The sequence below is a fragment of the Bombina bombina genome, chromosome 6, assembly GCF_027579735.1.
Source record: "Bombina bombina isolate aBomBom1 chromosome 6, aBomBom1.pri, whole genome shotgun sequence".
In the NCBI taxonomy this organism is placed as follows: domain Eukaryota; kingdom Metazoa; phylum Chordata; class Amphibia; order Anura; family Bombinatoridae; genus Bombina; species Bombina bombina.
In genome coordinates this window covers 387,475,760-387,496,856 of record NC_069504.1, presented here as the reverse complement: position 1 = coordinate 387,496,856, position 21,097 = coordinate 387,475,760, and the positions used below count along the sequence as shown (strand labels likewise).

Here is a 21,097-nt window from a genome sequence, read left to right as displayed (position 1 = left end):
AAAATTACGTTTTTTTCCTGGGACTTCCATAGCGCAGCCATTGCAAGTTTTGCGGTGAGGCTAAAAAGCTTGCGTTCCAGTTTATACCAACACGATCTGTTTTGAAATCTGAGAGCAGTAGTTATGAGTTTTACGCAACAAAACTGTTACATAAAACTCATAACTAAACTGTTACAAAGTACACTAAACACCCATAAACTACCTATTAACCCCTAAACCAAGGCCCTCCCACATCACAAACACTATATTAAAGTTATTAACCCCTAATCTGCCACTCCTGACATCGCCGCCACTAATAAAATGTATTAACCTTATTCCGCCACTCCCCAACATCATCGCTACTATAATAAAGTTATTAACCCCTAAACTGCCACCCTCCCGCATTGCAGACACTATTTAAATATTATTAACCCTTAATCTGCCGTCCGCCCACATCTCCCCCACTATACTAAAGTTATTAATCCCTAATTCCGCCGCCACTATAATAAACCTATTAATCCCTAAACCCCAAGCCCCCCACAATAAAATATACTAAATAAACCTATTAACCCCTAAACCAAAAGCGTCCCACATCTCAATAAACTAATTTAAACTAGTAATCCCTAAACCTAACGCCCCCTAACTTTAGATTAAAATTACAATTTCCCTATCTTAAATTAAATTAAAAGTTACCTGTCAAATTAAAAAAAACTACGTTTAAACTAACAATTAAACTAATATAATTATTAAACTAAAATTAAACTAACTACAAATTAAATAAACTATATTACACATTAAAAAAATTCTAACACTACTTACTATTGATAGTATATTATAGATTAGGTTTTTCATTTTGGGGTGTTTTTTAAAAAAAAATGGGTATTAGAATAGGAATAATTGTTATTATTTTGGATCATTCATTTGTTATTTTGTGCAAATGTTTTTTTTCCCCTTTTGGGGTGGGTTTTTATTTTTAGATTAGGAGTTAGGCATTTCATAAAAGAGCTGAATGCCCTTTTAAGGGCAATGCTGCCATGTTCCGGTATATATGCGCTCAGGACACAGACCCTCGGACAGTGGTAGGGAATTGGAGACACCGACCCCTGACTCGGGGAAGAGTATCCTGGATGTGGATAGATGATATTCTGTGATTCATAGTTGCAAGAAGTTATTGTAGAATTTATGGAGAGTGAAACATATGTATACAATATATTCTGGCTTCAATGGAAACATAAATTGATATAGTGACTTATAGTTAATAGGAGTTGCTGCAGGATTCAAAATATAGCAATGTAAGATGTTCAGGCTTCAGAGTAAACTGGTAGAAGATTGACTCATAGATGCAAACTAAGGTTTGATGCAGGTTCACAGTACATAATATTATATAGAGCTGTATGTCAGTAATAAGCAGAGCAGCACAGGTGATAGACACGTTGCAAGTTTAAGGCATTAAATACGGTTTGTGCATATATTGGAGAAACACAGGAAAGCTGTTTAACTGAACACATAGATCCAGAGTTCTGAATATATTAACATATTTGGAGGAGGATATTTCAGCTATGACAACTTGTAGCAGAGGATAGTTATACAGTTCTGAGTAAGGTGCTGTTGTAGTAATTAGAGAGTGATTATAACCAAATGCATACTTGTAATTTAGAATAAGCTTAGAGTTGAAGTAGCAGTGTTCAGGAAACAAAATGGATTTATATGGATACTTGCGATTAGATGATTTTAAGTATAGCTAAAAGGAAAGGCTGTAGTTTGAATATGCTGGTAAAATACATGCTGGAACAGTCACTAATCTCAGTTGTTCTGGAACAAAACTTTAAAGCTAATGCAATACACATTAGGCCTGAGATGGTTTAAAAAAAGAGGCTGAGGGAATCAGGTGCATAAATGAATAATTAATTAGGCAGGTAAGTTGAATGCAAATACTCCCCAAACAGTATGATTGTCAGTAGCAGGGAAGGCAGTCTTAAAGGGACAGTGATATCAGGCAGGCATGTGTTACAGAACCCCCTCCTTAAAGGTGACCTCCGGGCACCCAACGCAATCCAAATGGAGAGAGAACAATGTTGACATGGAGAGCCGGTAGTAGCTGCAGGGGGAGGTAGTGAGTCCACTCCGAAATCAAGAAAGGAGGGTTGGATATCTCTTGAAAAAACAAAATGACAAATGCGAAGGCCATGGATTTCAGGCATCAAGAGATCTTGAAAATTTAAAGAGCAAAACTTGAAGTCATCTTTCTTGTAGTCTTCATGAGAATGCTTGAACGTAACATACAATGAGCTTCCAACCATGGAATCATCCTGAGTGTTGATAGGCGAATGTACTTCATGACAGATGACCATGTACACAGCCAATAAAAAGGCACACAGTCCTAGACATATGAATAGGCTTTCCTCAACTTCAGAAATAGAGATGCAGAATTCTGGATTGTAAACCAGATTATCCACTTTTGGATCAGAGATTTGAGTACCCTCAAAATTAACCTCTTGGCTGAGGATTAGATATACTCCAAAAGAAAAAGCTATAGCCACTTCAAAGTAGGGGATAAGAGTGTAGAGTGCAAGATTTGACCAGTTCTTGCCATCTTCTGGTTGAATATCAAATGTGTCCTTACTGGATTCAGAATTAAGAGTGTCCTCACTAGGATCAGGTATATGAATACCTATTATGGGGCCAGGTTCAGGAATGTCCTCACTAAGATCAGATAAAGGAATGCCCACACCAGGGCAAGGTTTAGGAAGACCCACATTAGGGCAAGGTTCAGGAATATCCTCAGTAGGATCAGGTACAGGAATTCCCACTCCACGGCAAGGTTCAAGGACAGAAGAACTGAGGACAGGTGTGCTTTGTTCATGGACAAGAGGCTTGAAGACTGGTATGCCCTCATTAGGGTTAGAAAGATGTGTCCAAATTTGGGACAGTTGCTGAGATACTTGTACTGGGATCAAGTTCAACTATAGAAATAGAACCCAATCTAGAGCGAGGAACAATACTGTCTTCTGAGCAGAGGGCAAGGCTTTCTTCAGGGTTCACAAACAAAGAATTTACAAAACCCACTTTAGAGCCAAGAATCATACTCACTTCTGAGCAGAGGTCATGGATATCTTCAGTATCAAGTATTATTACACCCATTTCCGGGTTAAAAAAAGAAATACCCACACCAGGGTCAAAAACAGGAGAGTCCACCTTGATGCCAGGTTTAGTAGTATCATCATGGGAAACATGGTCAGGAATGGCTACTGGGGAATCTTGTTGAAAAATTAATACATGTTCCAGGGTCAAGAATGTCCACTTGGGAACTTGGTTCAATAATATCCTCACAGGTTTCAGTATCAGGAATTCCTGTACAGGGAACAGATGTAGTAGGAAATGGAGGTTGATGCGAAGTATCTCCCAAGAAAAATATTTTCTTAGATGCAGTAACAGAAGAATTTTGAAAAGGTGGAGTGTACTGAAATATGCCACTCACAGGTAGATGTGGTGGAATTGTGACACAAGATTCTGACTGAGAAGTTTTCTGGGGTTCAGAAGGCATACTATTTGAGTTTGAATTTCAGGGCTAAATTCTCCAGGGACTACCTCTGGAAAACTGAGAGGTTGTATATCTGGAACAAAATTATCTTTTGCTTCTAGCAAAGGGTTTACAGACATTGGCGCAGCATGAGAGGAATGTAAGGAATCAGCAGTTGAAAGCAATGTTTGTAATAGTAGAGTTTGAGAAGAGAAACCATTAAGTGCTTCAAAAACAGACTGATGGCGACTAGAGACAACTTCCAGCTTGGTGTGGAGATTATCATGAGGCAAGAGCGGATCTGGCACAACAGAAACTAAATCAGGAGATTCAGACTGAGTTTCCGTTTTACACTTCTGATTTTCTGTAGGCAGAAAGATTTTCTTTTTTTTTTTTTTTGAGGTTAGATAACTTGTATTTATTTCCAATATGAGGCTTCTTAGGGTGGTGCCACTGTGGCCTAGAGTACCTTATATCAGTTTGAGAGCGGAAATCCTCTTCATCACTGGATGCATAATTCTGAAGTAAAAAATCAGCATAGTTCTTGAGGGGACCATTTCTCCAAACAGCAGTCTGTAAACCAGATGTCTCTTCTTCCAGCTCTGAATCTGTCCAATCTACAGAATCCATGAGAATATCAGCAATAAGAAGATCAGTATTTCCATGAGAGGTTTCATGATGGGAGCTGCCTGCAGCATCTATATTGTAAATATAACATCCCAGGATGTCATTATAGCCAATAGGTTGAGATTTTGTCTGATTTTGCGGTGAATTAAAGTTGCGCTCATACCAGTCTAAGGCCAGTTCAGCTGGATCTGTGAAGTCATCCTCCTCATTGACATATTCAGACTCAGTGTCAGTATCACCAGGATGGGAATCACAGACAGGAAGAGTATATGGTATTCTGGAACAGTAGTTCTGTCTCTTTAAATCTTTAAAGATCTGATTTTTTTTCTGCTGAATCTATGAATACATTCTCTTCAGTTACATAGACTCAGAATCAGTTTCACCAAAATAGAAATCACGAACATGAGTAGATGAAATTCTAGAAAAGTGGTTCTGTCTCTTTAAATATATGATTTTTTTCTGCTGAATCTATGGTTACATTTTCATAGTCTGATTCAGAAACAGTTTCCCCAAAATGGAAATCACGAACATGAGGAGTAGAGGATACTCTAGAATGGGAGTACTGTGTCTTTAAATTTTAAAAGTGTGAAAATCTTCTATTTTTCCTTTAGGGATAGCTTGGCTCTGAGATAGGTTGTAATTTTTTATTTTTCTTCCTGGGTCGGTGCATCCACTACCACTGCCATTGTGGAGTCCTTTTTTAGGCATTAGCTTTCTGTCATGTTCCGGTGTATATGCGCTCAGGACACAGACTCTCGGGGCAGTGGTAGTGAATTAGAGACACCGACCCCTGACCCGGGGAAGAGTATCCTGGATAGATGATATTCTGTGATTCATAGTTGCAAGAAGTTATTGTAGAATTCATGGAGAGTGAAACATATGTATACAATGTATTCTGGCTTCAATGGAAACATAAATTGGTACAGTGACTTATAGTTAATAGGAGTTGCTGCAGGATTCATGAGTGAAAAAATATAGCAACTGGTAGAAGATTGACTCATAGATGCAAACTAAGGTTTGTTGCAGGTTCATAGTACATAATATTATATAGAGCTGTATGTCAGTAATAAGCAGAGCAGCACAGGTGATAGACAAGTTGCAATTTTAAGGCATTAAATTCTGTTTGTGCATATATTGGAGAATCACAGGAAAGCTGTTTAACTGAACACATAGATCCAGAGTTCTGCAAATATTAACATATTTGGAGGAGGATATTTATGTCAAGGTGAGGTTAATAAATATATATTTTAATCATATATTTCAAGATTAATAAATCTGTATCTTTGATCAGATATTTCACTTATCAGTAGAAAATAACTCATTGCATTCAGAAGAACTGAATTCAAACAGGTTTAATTCTCCCCCACTTTTTCAATTACACAGGAAACTCTTAAGGATTACTTTAAAAGAGTCATTCCTAGCTAAAGTGTGAACATGAGGCCCATACCAAATTTGCTATGAGTCATAAAAGGCAAATTAAGAGGATAGATTGTCAGATAGGTGACACCACACAAAATGTATGGAGACGAGATGTCTGGAATACCCTCTTGGAACTGGTCAAAATCATAGGGAAACAGCTTTTATGCACATAGGTGTTAGTTATCCCTAAACATCAAATACACGTCTGCACTGCTAGCTAAACAGAAAATATGTTGTATTAAGACTTTTACAACTACTCATGGATTGACCCCATGCTATGTGGGCGGGGCAGTAAAGACCTTAGAAAACACAGACAAATGCTAAGGTGTGACTCTGAAAACCTACTGAACATACAGCAAATAATCTTTTTTTTCTATTTGAATGCATGCCTCAGAATGTATTAAATATAGAAATTTGAGAAATTGTCTAATTCTCTATTATTACATGGATATTTTCTAAGCTTGGGAGGTAACTGTTTTAGTCAGTCAAAAATGTTTAATAACCTCTGTATTGTTTATATTTTTCAGACATATAATCTCAGATCTGCATGAAGAAGGTTCATACATCCTGGGCTTATTAGAAACATAAAATATAGCATATTCTTGTTGGAATACAATACAATACTGAATTCAAAATAGGCTATTATTTATATATAAATGCAAGGATACTGATAAAATTGTAATGCATTTCAAGCTAATAATTAGCAGTATTAAATTGCCTTAATATAATAAAATGTTAATAATATAACATATTTGGTATCAGAATAATCAGAAAAAAATAACCTAATATTAACCATCTGTAATTGGGGTTATATATGATTAATGCAGAGAGTGTAATCTGATTAAATAACCATTTTATGAAAAGAATTAACTTGCTTAAAAATGTTTTAGAAATGTAAAGGTGAATTTGTTTTGTTTGTATGTCTGCTGCCACCTAGTGTTATGATGCGTAATTGCAGCCATGAGATGATTGGTTGTTGCAAGGATGCATTTTCCTTGACAACACACTTACCAAATAAACCAATCCATGTTCAGTTGCAAAGAACCAATCCGAGACAAGGCCGTTGGCGTTTCCAATACTCACCAATGATTGATAATAATCAAAAAAAGGGGAGGGGTGAAATCAGATGATTTAAACCCCAGCATAGAGACTGATAAAGGGGTTGTTGGCTGACTCCTGAAGGAAATAACTACTGTAGTTATTATTAAAGCACACACCTACTATTGGACTCCATATGCATTATCCCCAAATTTTGAATTTCTGAGGTGAAATTGGATCTGTTAAGAAACATTGGAAACTGGATTGCTGTTTATTTGATGATGTATACAAGGTTTCGTGTAAGATAAGTTATATGCATAGCCATTACAGTTAATAGATTTAAAGAGCAGATTGTACTTTTAAACTGTGTGTCATTGTTTTAGATAGCTCTTAGCCTACCTATCTGTATGTAAGCATTTAAAGTAAGCATTTACTATTTCTGTGTGTATCAGAGTTAAAGAAATAGTTTGGATTTTAAGTTAGCATTTCATAGCCTATGTATTGTTAAACTAATCCCAATCTTAAATTGTTTCATCTATGCAAATATATAATAATAATTCAGAAGTGTATATTGTATTTTAAATTGGTAGTCACAGCCTATATATTGTTTAAATCTGTATCTGATTTGTTAAGTAACTCATCTGTGCAAGTTCTGATATTGTAAGTTAATTTTGTATTAGGATAAATTGCAGTTAAATAGCAGAATATATATATTACCCTATTGATTATAAGCACTGTTGCTTGGATGTTAAAGGCTATTTATAAATAAGGTTGGTTTTAAAGGTAAGCGTGTATGAACTTTGCATAGCATATTTAAATAGTTTTCAAGCGCATATAATATTATTTCATATTCCTTTTATTGCAAATATATTTCAAAAATGTTCATGGATATTAACTAAATAAAAGAGTTCAGGTATTTATATTAATTTAATTTGTTGTCTTAGTAGAAGTATATTGATTGTGGGTTCAGTCTAAAGGAAGATTGTTAAATATATTCCCTGCCATATACTCACACATTGTTTGGAGAATACTGCTAAGATTTTCATAAATATACTGACATTTCAGCTATGACAACTTGTAGCAGAGAATAGTTATAAAGTTCTGAGTAAGATGCTGTTTTAGTAATTAGAGAGTGATTATAACCAAATGCATACTTGTAATTTAGAATACGTTCAGAGTTTGTTAAGTGTCCAGGAAACAAAATGGATTTATATAGATACTTGCGATTTGATGACTTTAAGCATAGCTTAGAGGACAGGCTGTAGTTTGAATATGCTGGTAAAATCCATGCTGGTACAGTCACTGAACTGAGTTGTTCTGGAACAAAACTTTAAAGCTAATGCAATGCACATTAGGCCTGAGATGGTTTAAAAAAGAGGCTGAGGGAATCAGGTGCATGAATGATTAATTAATTAGGCAGGTAAGTTGAATGCAAATAATCCCCAAACAGTATGATTGTCAGTAGCAGGGAAGGCAATCTAAAAGGGACAGTGATATCAGGCAGGCATATGTTACAAATGTCCATACAAATGCCCTTTTCAGGGCAATGGGTATAGATTAGGTTTTACTTTATTTTGATTTTGTGAGTTTGGGGGGTGGGGTTTTGTATACTGTTAGGGGATGTTTGATTTTCTTTTTTAACAAAAGAGCTGTTAACTTTAGGGCAATGCCCTACAAAAGGCCCTTTTAAAGGGACACAAAACCCACTACAATTGACCTCAATAGCCAGATCACTATAAATATGTGTATTTTGTAATTACAATAGCGCTTCATATATTAACCATTTTTTTAGTTTTTTAGTTATAAATTTTTATTGATTTCCAATCCCACCGACCGGGAATAACTTTTAATTTTCCAATCCACATCGATAACTCCAGTTATCAAGATGGCGAATTTTCTTTGTTATGCACATGCTCGATTTAACCTTCTCTTCATAACAGATGTAACCGCAGGAAAACATGCAGACCAGCATAATCTGTGGGTAAATTGTATGGGTAAATGAGGGGTCATTGGGGCCTATTTATCAAAGCGTCAACTGTGCTGCATTCGCCGGCACAATACACTCGCCTAACATCGCTGCCGTGAACCTGAATACGCTCTCCATAGTTACCAAAAAAGCTGTAAAAAAGCTGCCCACCAAGTATGGGGCGATGAGCAGTGGACTGTTGTTAACTAACAGTCATTGATCTCGCTGCTATTCGGCTTTTTGACAGCTTTATTTGTATACTGTCACTAAACACCGGCACTATACTAAAATGTTTAACCTCTATCCTGCCACTTCCCGACGCCGCCGCAACTAAATAAAGTTAATAACCCCTAAACCGCTGCTTCCGGAGCCCACCGCCACTCTAATAAAGATATTAACCCCTAAATCGCCAGCCCCCCACATCGCCATAAACTAAATTAAACTATTAACCCCTAAACCTAACAACCCGCTAACTTTATATTAAATAGTAACTCATCCCTATCTTATAATAAATTTAAACTTACCTTTAGAATTAAATTAAACTATATTAAACTATTAATTAACCTACCCTAACTATTATAATAAGATTACATTAAACTATATTAAATGAATAATTAATCTAACCTAACTATTATAATAAACTTACATTAAACTATATTAAATAAAAAATTAATCTAACCTAGCTATTATAATAAAATTACATTAAACTATATTAAATTAATAATTAATCTAACCTAACTATTATACTAAAATTACATTAAACTATATTAAAATAAAATTAATCTAACCTAACTTTTATACTAAAATTACATAAAACTACAAATTAAAATAACTATATTATATATTTAAACACCTAACCCTACTCAAATAATTAAAATCTACACTAAAAAAATTACTAAGTTACAAAAAACTAACAACTAAGTTACCAAAAATAACAAACACTAAGTTGCACAAAAAAATAAACACTAAGTTACAAAAAATCAAAATAAATTATCAAAGCTTTAAACTAATTACACCTAATCTAAGGGCCCTATGAATATAAAAAAGCCCCCCAAAATAAACAAATCCCTAACCTACAATAAACTACAAATAGCCCTTAAAAGGGCCTTTTGCAGGGCATTGCCCCAAAGAAATCAGCTCTTTTACCTGTAAAACAAAAATACAAATACCCCCAACAGTAAAACCCACCACCCACACAACCAACCCCCCAAATAAAAAGCTAACTAAAAAAACCTAAGCTCCGCATTGCCCTGAAAAGGGCATTTGGGTGGGTATTGCCCTTAAAAGGGCATTTAGCTCTATTGCAGCCCAAGTCCTAATCTAAAACTAAAACCCACTCAATAATCCCTTAAAAAATCCTAACACTAACCCCAGAAGATTTACTTACAGTTTTGAAGATCCGACATCCATCCTCCAAGAAGCCGGGAGAAGTCCTCAACGAAGCGGCCAAAGTCTTCATCCAAGCCCGGAGAAGTCTTCACCCAGACGGCATCTTCTGTCTTCATCCATCCGGCGTGGAGCAGCTCCATCTTCAAGACATCCGACGCGGAGCATCCTCTTCTTTCCGACGACTACGACAAATGAAGGTTCCTTTAAATGACGTCATCCAAGATGGCGTCCCTTAGATTCCGATTGGCTGAAAGAATTCTATCAGCCAATCGGAATTAAGGTTGAAAAAATCCTATTGGCTGATTGGATCAGCCAATAGGATTGAGCTTGCATTCTATTGGCTATTCCAATAATTAGTTTAAAGCTTTGATAATTTATTTTTAGTGTCTGTTATTTTTTGTAACTTAGTAATTTTTTAGTGTAGATTTAAATTATTTGAGTAGGGTTAGGTGTTTAAATATATAATATAGTTATTTTAATTTGTAGTTTTATGTAATTTTAGTATAAAAGTTAGGTTAGATTAATTTTTATTTTAATATAGTTTAATGTAATTTTATTAAAATAGTTAGGGTAGGTTAATTATTAGTTTAATATAGTTTAATTTAATTCTAAAGGTAAGTTTAAATTTATTATAAGATAGGGATGAGTTAATATTTAATATAAAGTTAGCGGGTTGTTAGGTTTAGGGGTTAATAGTTTAATTTAGTTTATGGCGATGTGGGGGGCTGGCGGTTTAGGGGTTAATAACTTTATGTAGGTGGCGGCGGTGTAGGGGCGGCAGAATAGGGGTTAATAACATTATGTAGGTGGCGGCAGTGTAGGGGGCGGCAGATTAGGGGTGTTTAGACTCAGGGTTTATGTTAGGGTGTTAGGTGTAAACGTCACTTTTATTCTCCCATAGGAATCAATGGGATATCGGGCAGCAGTGAACATAAGCTTTCTCTGCTTTCAGACTCCCATTGATTCCTATGGCATCCGCCGCCTCCAGGGCAGCGGATTGAAAACCAGGTACACTGGGCCGGAATAGTGGTGAGCGTACATGTTAGCTATTTGTTAACTTTCAAAAGTAGTCAGGTGTATTCGGAACATCTGTAGTGACATAAGCATCGATCTGTGTCTGACTGAGACCGGCGGATCGTATGTTACATCACAAAATTCTACTTTTGCCGGTCTGTAGCCTTTGATAAATAAGGCGAATCAAGCTCTCCACAATTACGCTTCGGAATTCTAGCATATTTGCGATTGACCGCTTGATAATTAGGCCCCACAGTACGCATATGCGCATGCGTGGGTGACAAATCGATACGTGCAAGCGCATGGTCAGAAAAACACTGCATACTGAGATGCAAAATTTAAATTTCTATTGGTGTTTGTCGGATCGCGTGCCTCCCATATTTGAGGGTTGTCTGATGTGAGGTAATACTCGAAAATAAAAATGAATTATTCTCAAGTTTAGAAGCTTCGTTACAAGCAGCAAATAGGTATGTTATAATATTTATACATGCAAAATTTCATATTTGTGATCTGTTGGTGCAAAAAATTAGAAAGTTTTGGAATCCTTTAAGGGCAACAAAAGGCCCTTTTAAGGGCCCTTGGTAGTTTTTTTTATAGCTTAGGGTTTTTTATTTTGGGTGTTTTTTTTTTTTTTTTAAAGGGTATTAGAATATGAATAATTTTAATATATTTGGATAATTTTGTTTGTTATTTTTTGTAATGGTAGGTTTTTTATTTTTTGTAATGGTAGTTTTTTTTTTTTTTTTTGTAATTTTAGGTTTTAGTGTAAGGCAGCTTAGGTTTTATTTGACAATTAAGTTTGTGTTTATTTTAACTAGGTAGTTAGTAAATAGTTAATAACTATTTACTAACTAGTCTACCTAGTTAAAATAAATACAAACTTACATGTGAAATAAAAATAAAACCTAAGCTAGCTACAATATAACTATTAGTTATATTGTAGCTAGCTTAGGTTTTTTTTTTTTTTTTTTAAGAATGATTTTTTATTGGGTTTTTTTCAAATAATAAGTTGACAATTACAATGGTTATAACACAAGGGTGGTACATGGTATTATACATTTAGATTAGTGGCATTAAATAGTCCTTTAGTTGTAAAGTCTCCCTTGTATATTCTCGGGAGTTGGCTAGTACATTGTACTCAGAATTGAAATTAACAATCTATAAATGGATAACATTTATGTCAAACGTGACAATAACAATAACAACAAAAATAAAATGAAAATGGAAAACACTGGAAGAGTTTAATGAATACTCATAGTATGTTCTAGTTTTGTATGTTTATAAACAAGGTCATCAAGTCTGGGAGGGCCTTTTTATTGTGTTAAGAAGTGTCTCCCAGTAGAATTTGACTTCTAGAAATGTATTTAGTTGGTTCCTTTTATAATACCCATACTGCTCTAGCTGGATGATTTCAGAAACCTTTGATAGCCACTGTGAAACTGTTGGTGTTGATGCAGACTTCCACTGTTGAGCGATCAGTAATTTCGCGCTATTTATGCATATCCTAGTCAGTGTAGCGCGCAATTTGCAGTGTAGTTCTGGATTTTGATTTAGTAACACTATTTCTGGAGTGAGTGTGAATGTTTCCCCTAGTGTGGTTTGTAGTGCCTCTTCTATTGAGCTCCAGAATTTGTGTAGTTTGGGACATTGCCACCAAATATGAGCCATGGTACCTACTTCTCCGCATCCCCTCCAGCACTGCGCTGTTGAGGAAGGGTATATTTTGTGTAACCTTTGTGGTGTCAAATACCATCGCATGAGGACTTTGAAGTTCATCTCAATGAGTTTTGCAGAGGTGGATGACTTACGTGTGTTGTGATAGGTTATCTGCCAGTCTTTGTCTTCTATTTGGATGTTTAAGTCTCTGTGCCACTGTACTGTGAATTGTGGTGGGGTTTGTTGTTTTGCGATTTCAAGGGCTTTTTTGGCTCTTGACATTGTTCCTTTAAAGGGTATCTCTGAGAGACATAATTGCTCGAAGGGAGTAGGGGGTCTTATCAGGTCTTCTCTTGTGTGGTTATTGTGGATGTAATGGTGCAGTTGAGAATGTTTCAGCCATGAGGTGAATGCGCCCCTTAATATGGTCGTTAAGCTGTCTCTGGGTTTGAGCTTTCGATTTTCTAGTAGAGTAAATATGGGTGCTGTTTCAGGGAGTTCCCATGGGGCCTTGGTGTTTTTCAGTGGAGTGTATCCTCCTGAAAATTCCATGTTCGGGGAAATTGGGGTTAAGGGTGATTGTGGTGTGGACAGTTTCGGGTACCTCTGAACTAGTTGGTCCCAGGTTTCTAGGATGTGTCTATAGAGGGGGGACGTTGAACATGGGGTGGTTCGAATGTTATTAGGGATCCAGCAGAGTGAGCCTGGTTTAGGTGTTCTTAATATCTGGGAGTCCATGGATACCCAGGCTTTAATTCCACTCTTATTATGCCAATCTAAGATATGTTGAAGGGCCACTGAATGGTAATATGTTTCTATTTGGGGAACTCCTAGACCTCCCCCCCCTCAGGGGGCGGTATAATGTGGCTGCGTTTATACGGGGCTTTTGTCTACCCCAAATGAACATGTTAATGCATTGTTGAAGTCTTTGGAGGTAGGGTTTAGGGAGAGTTATAGGTATTGTTTCTAGTATATACAGTATCTTGGGTAGTATTGACATTTTTATGGCTTGGATTCTGCCCCACCACGACAGTGGTTTATCTTTCCAGTTTTGTAGGGTGTGTTGGACATGGTTATGTAGGGGTTTATAGTTCGCGTCAAACAGTCGTATTTTGGGGGTTATAAGTACTCCTAAGTATTTCAGTTGTGAGTTATTTATTTTGTAAGGGCAAAGTTTCTCAATTAGATGAAGTTCTTTACGTGGAAGGGAAACATTTAGGATTTCTGATTTCTGGCCATTGATCAGGAAGTTGGACAGGTTACCAAATGTCTCAAATTCTCTCATCAGGGCTGGGATAGAGCGAGTGGGGGATGTTAGCGTGAGTAGAACATCGTCGGCAAACATTGATAGTTTATAGTGATTGGGGCCTATAGGTACTCCTGAGATGTTTGGGTTCATTCTAATGTGGGATGCTAAGGCCTCCATGGTTAGCACGAATAAGATTGGGGAGAGAGGGCATCCCTGTCTTGTTCCATTTGTAATACTAAAGCTGTCAGATAGCACTCCATTCACCCTAACTCTCGCTGTGGGATTGGAATAAAGTTGGAAAATTCTATTAATCATGTTGTCTCTAAAGCCAAAATGAAGGAGAGTGCTTCTAAGGAAAGGCCAGGCCACTCTATCAAAGGCCTTCTCCGCATCAGTGGAGACCAGGAACATGGGAATGTTGTGTGACTTGGCATAGTCAATTAAGTGTATGGTTCTAATGGTATTGTCCCTGGCCTCCCTGAGCGGAACAAAACCTGTTTGGTCCAGGTGGACTATTTCTGGTAAAACCGAGTTGATCCTACTTGCTAGGACTTTCGCATATATTTTGATATCCCCGTTTAAAAGGGAAATCGGGCGGTAACTGCTGGGGTTTGACTGGGGTCTACCATCTTTGTGGATTACTGTGATATGGGCTTCTAGAAGTTGTTGTGATAAATGACCTTCTTCGTCTAATGAGTTGAATAATTTAGTCAAGTGGGGCACTAGAATTTGTTGGAATTGTTTATAATAGCCATTTGTTAAGCCATCTGGGCCTGGGCACTTGCGGGTGGGGATTTTTTTGATCGCTGCGATGACCTCCTGTTCCGAGATTGCCTGCTCTAGGGTCTTAGCTTGTGAATCTGTTAGGGTTGGTAGCTGAGCTTGTTCTAGATACTCTTCTATAGGTGTAGTGGGTTGTGGGTTACCTAGAGGAGATATATTATACAAGGTAGTATAGTAATTACTGAAAGTGTTGGCTATCTCTTTACAGTCATATTGTTCTCTTCCGTCTATGTCTAGCATTTTATGGATGAAGTGGGATAGTTGCTTCTTTTTTAAAGCCCTAGATAATAGTGGACCTGCTCTATTCCCGTCCGTAAAGTATAGTTTCTTTAAGTAATAAGCTTTTCTGTGCATTTCCCTAGTTAGAAGGTTGTTTAAATTGGTTCTGGCAGTGGTTAGGGTTGCAAGGGTGTCTGTTGAGCTGGGTGTATTCATGTGTGCGTGTTCTGCTGCCCTGAGTTGTTTTGATAATTGTTCATATTCCCTGTTGTAAGTTTTTGTGAGTATAGCTTTTTGTTTAATGAGTTCCCCTCTCACTACTGCTTTATGGGATTCCCAGATTATTCTTGGGGACGTCTGAGGTGTTACGTTAAATTGAAAGTACTCGGATAATGCTTTAGTCGTTTTTTCTATTATTTGGGGTTGAAGTAGGAGAGTGTCATCAAGTCTCCAACAGAAATCTGTTATCGGCTTGTCTGGCCACTCTAATGACATGGTTACACCCGAATGGTCTGACCATGAAGTTGGTATTATATCAGTATCTCTGATTAGAGACAATCCTATTTGGTCTATGCAAATGTAGTCCAATCTAGAGTATGTTTTCTTGGGGTTAGAGTAGAAGGTGAATGTTTTTTGTGTCGGATGTTGAATTCTCCAAGCGTCTAGTAATGAAATGGTTCTAAGGCAATGTGTAACCGCTTTAATTGTGTTATGAGTCTGCGAGCTTTTGGAAGTGGAACAGTCGAGATTGGGGTTGAGAGCTATATTGAAGTCACCCGCTAAAATTATGGTGCCTTTGGCCACTTCTAGCAGTTTCCCTGTGATTTTCTTGAAAAATTTTGCTTGACCTGTATTGGGAGAGTATGCATTTGCTAGGGTGATTGGTTTGTTATAGAGTTCTCCCACTAATATCAGATACCTGCCTTCTGGGTCTGTATATGTGGAGATATTGTGGATATGGATTGATTTGTGGAGAAGGATCCCTACCCCATTTCTTTTTTTGTGTGTGTGTGAGCAAAAGTGACATGAAGGGTAGTGTTTAGTTGTGAACTTGGGTTCCTCATTATGTTTGAAGTGGGTTTCTTGGATAAAAATTATCTCACTTCTATGTTTTGAGAACCAATTAAGTGCTATCGATCGTTTTGATTGGGAGTTTAGTCCTTTAGCGTTTTGTGTCAATATATTGAGGCGTTTCACAGTCATCTGTAGGGGTATGTAAGCTGTGTCTGGCGTTTAGTAGTTGTGAGCTTAGGTGTTGCTAGGGTGGGTGTGTTATGAAGTGTTGGCTGCTTGATCACCTTCGGTCTTTGCGACAAAATACTATATGTGACATTTTGTACAGTCATGATTCCAGTGTAAACAAACTTAACAATAGTGAACTTTGAAACAACAAATAGAAACAAACACAAAGTCATTGCATAAATACATATACAATATACAAGAACAAGGGGGATACTACTCCATTCACAATTATGTATGAACATGAGTGTATCAGCTACTTCCTATATTTGGGTTATGGCTATTGGTGTGGTGCATTCTATATCTACGGTAATACTGTATATTGAGTACACAAACAACACAGTTCAATAAAAGATACTCACGTATTCAGGCGAACATATGACTAAACCTGAACAGTTTTAAGTAACAGACCGGGCTGATTCTGCTTCTAGTACAATTAGTAGAAGGGTGGAAAACAGTGCTAGGTTAACTTACAAGTCTTTTGACATTATTTATAGTCTCAGGTATGACTCAGTTCAGGGTCCAGAGAGTTAGAGAATTGTTGTGGTCTTTTCCTTCCAACTCTGTTCCATGCACTTCTCTGCAGCTTGGGGTCATTAGTAGATCTTGTTTCCTTCAATGGAGGATCCTCGTCTAAGGGTGGCAAGGTGGGTTGATGAATGTTTAGTTGCTTGCAAAAGCTCTCCAAGTCTTCAGGTGATCTATATGTTGCTAATTGGGAGCCTTGGAGGACTTTTATGCTAAATGGGAATCCCCACCTATATGGGATTTTTAGTTCTTGCAGGTGTTGTGTTAAATACCTTGCCTCTCTTCTCTTGTTTAAAGTAATACTGCTCAAATCAGCATATATCTGGATTTTATCTCCTTCAAAGGTAATTTGGTGCATTTTCCTTGAGGCTTCCATGATCTTTTCTTTGTCTGTGAAAAGCTGCATTTTCAGTATGATGTCTCTGGGGGGTTTATCCTCCGGTGGTTTGGGTCTCAAGGCCCTGTGGGCTCTTTCTATGGGCATATTAGGTAGGTCTGTACTCTTCAGGAGGAACTGGAAGAGGTTCCGCAGGTATTGTGAAATTTGGGGTGTATTTATTTTTTCAGGTATTCCTCTTATTCTAAGGTTATTGCGGCGTCCTCGGTTATCTAGGTCTTCTAGTTGGAGCTGCATTTGCTGTATTAGTGAATCGTGGACTTCCACTGCTCTGTTTCGTGTATCTGAGTCGTTTTGTAAGTGGTCTATGTCCTCTTCGATATGAAATACCCTCTCACCTAGTTCAGAGATGTCGCTAGCTTAGGTTTTATTTCACAGGTAAGTATGTATTTAGTTTGAAATAGGTATTATTTAGTTAATAATTGTAACTTTAATTTAGCTCTATTTTAATTATGTTAAAGTTAGGGGGTGTTAGGGTTAGGGGTTAATAGTTTAATTTAGGTTGTTGCAATGTGGGGGGCTGGCGGTATGGGGGAAGTTAATAACTTTAGTATAGTGGCGGTGATATCGGGAGTGACAGATTAGGGGTTAATAACTTTATGTAGGTATCGGTGATGTTGGGGGCGGCAGATTAGGGGTGTTTAGACTTAGGGGCCCATTTATCAAGCTCCGAACGGAGCTTGTGGGCCCCTGTTTCTGGCTAGTCTTCAGACTCGCCAGAAACAGCAGTTATAAAGCAGCGGTCACAAAGACCGCTGCTCCATAACCTTTCTGCCTGCTCTAAGCAGGAGGACAGACATCGCCGGAAATCAACCCGATCGAGTACGATCGGGTTGATTGACACCCCCCTGTTGGTGGCCAATTGGCCGCAAGTCTGCAGGGGCGGCGTTGAACCAGCAGCTCTTGTGATACTGAATACGGCGAGAGTATTGCTCTCCGTATTCAGAGCAGGCGGACAGGTTATGGAGCAGCGGTCTTTGTGACTGCTGCTTCATAACTGCTGTTTCTGGCGAGTCTGCAGGCTCGCCAGAAACACGGGGCATCAAGCTTTATACGGAGCTTGATACATATGCCCCATAGTGTCTTCTTTGTGGCATGAAATAATAATAATATGTGTAAAGCAAGTAGTTGGATTTTAAAACTACTGCATACTTAAAGGAACAGTAAACTCTAAATATAATTTCCTATGAAATATTTAATTATGAATGACTAAAAAAAAACTTTGCAATGCACTTTCATTTATTATTCTGTCTACCTTTTCCTGTAATTTTAATGTTAATATAGTGGTGTTTGAACTCATAGGGGCTGGAGTACATTCCATGAAATTCGGAACCCTGACACTGAGGGGTAAATTTATTATTGTGCGGACAGACATGATACAATGTAACATACCATGTCCACGCACATCGATAAATTCACATAGATTCTTGTGAACTGCTGGTGCAATACCGCCCCCTGCAAATTCACGGCCAATCGGCCGCTAGCAGGGAGTGTCAATCAACTCGATAGTATTCGATTGGGCTGATATCTGTCCACCACCTCAGAGGTGGCGGACGAGTTAAGGAGCAGCGGTCTTAGGACTGCTGCTTCTTAACTTCCGCTTCAGGTGGAACTGAAGCGGAGTGGGTCGGAAGCAGAATCCGCTGCTTCATAAATCGACCCCAAAATGTCAGTCTTATCCCTTTTGCCTATTGGATATAGGTACTACATCAGAGGGTACCTTGCTCAGCATACCCTGTTGACGTAGTACCTATGTCCAACCTTTTGCCTCATACTGACACCCCGGCTGTCAGCTTTTGCAGACCGCAGACAGAGGCAGAAGGTATTTGCCTTCATATGGTAAGGGAGCACTAATTGTGCTCCCTGTAATATATGAAGGCAGATCGCTAATACAGACATTGACACTTTGTGTCACTTTCTGTATCAAATTACTGTAGGGCCATGGGTGGTGTGGGAGGGAAGGAGGGAGGATAGCGGTTGGTGCATTGCAGGATAGTGGAGGGAGGGGAGGAAGGGGGGTCTCCCATCTATGAAAAAAAATTTTTAGTAAGGGGAGGGATGGGTTTCCTACACTTCAGAAGGGGGTGAGGGTGGGGGACCTACGAGCAATTGGTTGGGAGTACACTGTCCTTTTAAGGAGTTAAGTATGCAATAAATGCTACAGGCTCTATGGGTAGTGTAAAAATCATAATCTGTTGAGGTAAATTACAGAAAAAGTATGCAAATTAAATATTGAAGGACAAAAAGTCATTTTTTTTTATTGTACTTAAACAAAAATATTATAGGAGATTTAGTTTTTGGTATACTGTTGGTTTAAACTAGGGGGGATTTATTCCTGTGTTTGAATACCGTAGGGATAAGGGAAAAAATCCAGTTGGCCAAGGAAACTTTTGAAACTTTCTGGAATGATAATAGAGGACACTTATATAATCATTCTCCCTGTAATGGTCAGTGGCTTTGTGATAACATATAAGCACTGTAACTAAACCATATCTTAATAGGAGAGGAACTCAAAGCCAATTGCATATTTACGCTTCATACCATTAATTAAACTGGTAACTATCCAACTGACTTACAATGGAGTAGGAGACACCTTGTCAAAAAAACCCTTCCTGTTAGGAGTCAAATGCTCTGTAACTTTGCTGATAGTGTCAGTACATTCTGGTTCTGGTAATTATGTGAGCTTTGAGACGTGGTAATTCTGACCTTCTAGAAAGTCCAGAACTGAAAACCGTTCGTCTCACCAGGCCAGATCCAAAAATCTAGTCTTCGGATTTCTCATACTCACAATATTAAAGGAATACATTGAACATGATGAGTTTGTAAAGATTCTAGTAAAAAAAAGAAAAAAATCTGCAAGTTTACTAGATTGCAATGTAAAGGCTTCAGCTATATACAGATGAATATAAACTTACTGTTGATAACAAATAACTTACAATGTGTTATTTGATTATTAAAATTGAACTCTTATTTTTTTTTTATATATTAAGGCGTTCATCAAAAATGCTTGAACTCAGTTTTCTCCTAGTCAAACCTGTTCAACGCATCACTAAGTACCCACTTTTAATTGAAAGAATGTTAAAAGATGTCCCTTCAAACCATAAGTCGCATGAGGAGCTGCAGAAAGCTTTGAATGCCATGCTGGATGTGAATATTAACATAAACGACAACAAGAGATGCAGGGAAGTTGGTAAGTTGCAATTCAAACATACTGCACAGATAAATAAATAAATAAATAAATATGATCGCGTTTATTCAAGATATATAGGCACAGGAAGCTCCTAATAGGAGGCAAAGCAAAGAAGGATGTTCCAGCTCCAAAGGATGAATCAGAAGTGGTTAAAAAGTATAACAAATTTATTAAAAACAAGTCACAAGGCATATAATGAGGCATTTCACCAATCACAGCTTTCAAGGATCCTTGAAAAAGCCAAGATGTGATTGGTGAAATGTACGTTGGTGTAATTACGTCACAAAAGGGGCAGAGCCTTGTTCCCTAGCGGAATAACAGAGCATTCATTGGACATTGAGATACACAAAGTATTTTGCTTGTAGTAGTCTATGATTGGGACAGTCTCATTATATGCCTTGTGACTTGTTTTTAATACATTTGTTATACTTTTAAACCACTTCTTATTCATCCTTTGGAGCTGGAACATCCTTCTTTGCCTTGCCTCCTATTAGGAGCTTCCTGTGCCTATATATCTAGAGCTTGATTTTGAAGCTCTAGACAATGTGAGTACCTTTTCTAGGTTCTGCTGTAAATTTCACTTAACCACAGAACTTTACTGTTAGGTGTTGTTTTTAGAGGGGGGGGTGTCAGTCAGGACTTGGGCCCACCGTACCACCTGGAGATGAATAGATTATTTGATAAGGACGTCCAGAGAACAGTAATTAAGACCACACAGCAATGATCTAAAACTATTCTGATTATTGAAAGACACACAACATATCTTATAGCCAACAATTACAGCATATAGGGTTAACTTGATGACACGTTATGACCGCGTCATCTTACACAGTGTTTGTCAGGAAAAATACTAGCTAGAAACAATATTTCTATAGTCACAATAA

General features: G+C 37.6%; 1 protein-coding gene across 5 annotated transcripts in view; it reads left to right on the top strand.

Annotated features, from left to right (window-relative positions):
• The window catches only part of ARHGEF37 (Rho guanine nucleotide exchange factor 37), a 300,854-nt gene that overhangs the window by 152,375 nt on the left and 127,382 nt on the right, over nucleotides 1-21,097 (top strand). For all 5 annotated transcript variants that reach the window (XM_053717097.1, XM_053717094.1, XM_053717098.1 and 2 more), the window contains one exon: nucleotides 20,014-20,213. In XM_053717097.1, coding sequence (XP_053573072.1) covers nucleotides 20,014-20,213 — 200 coding nt within the window. The remainder of the gene's footprint in view (nucleotides 1-20,013; nucleotides 20,214-21,097) is intronic.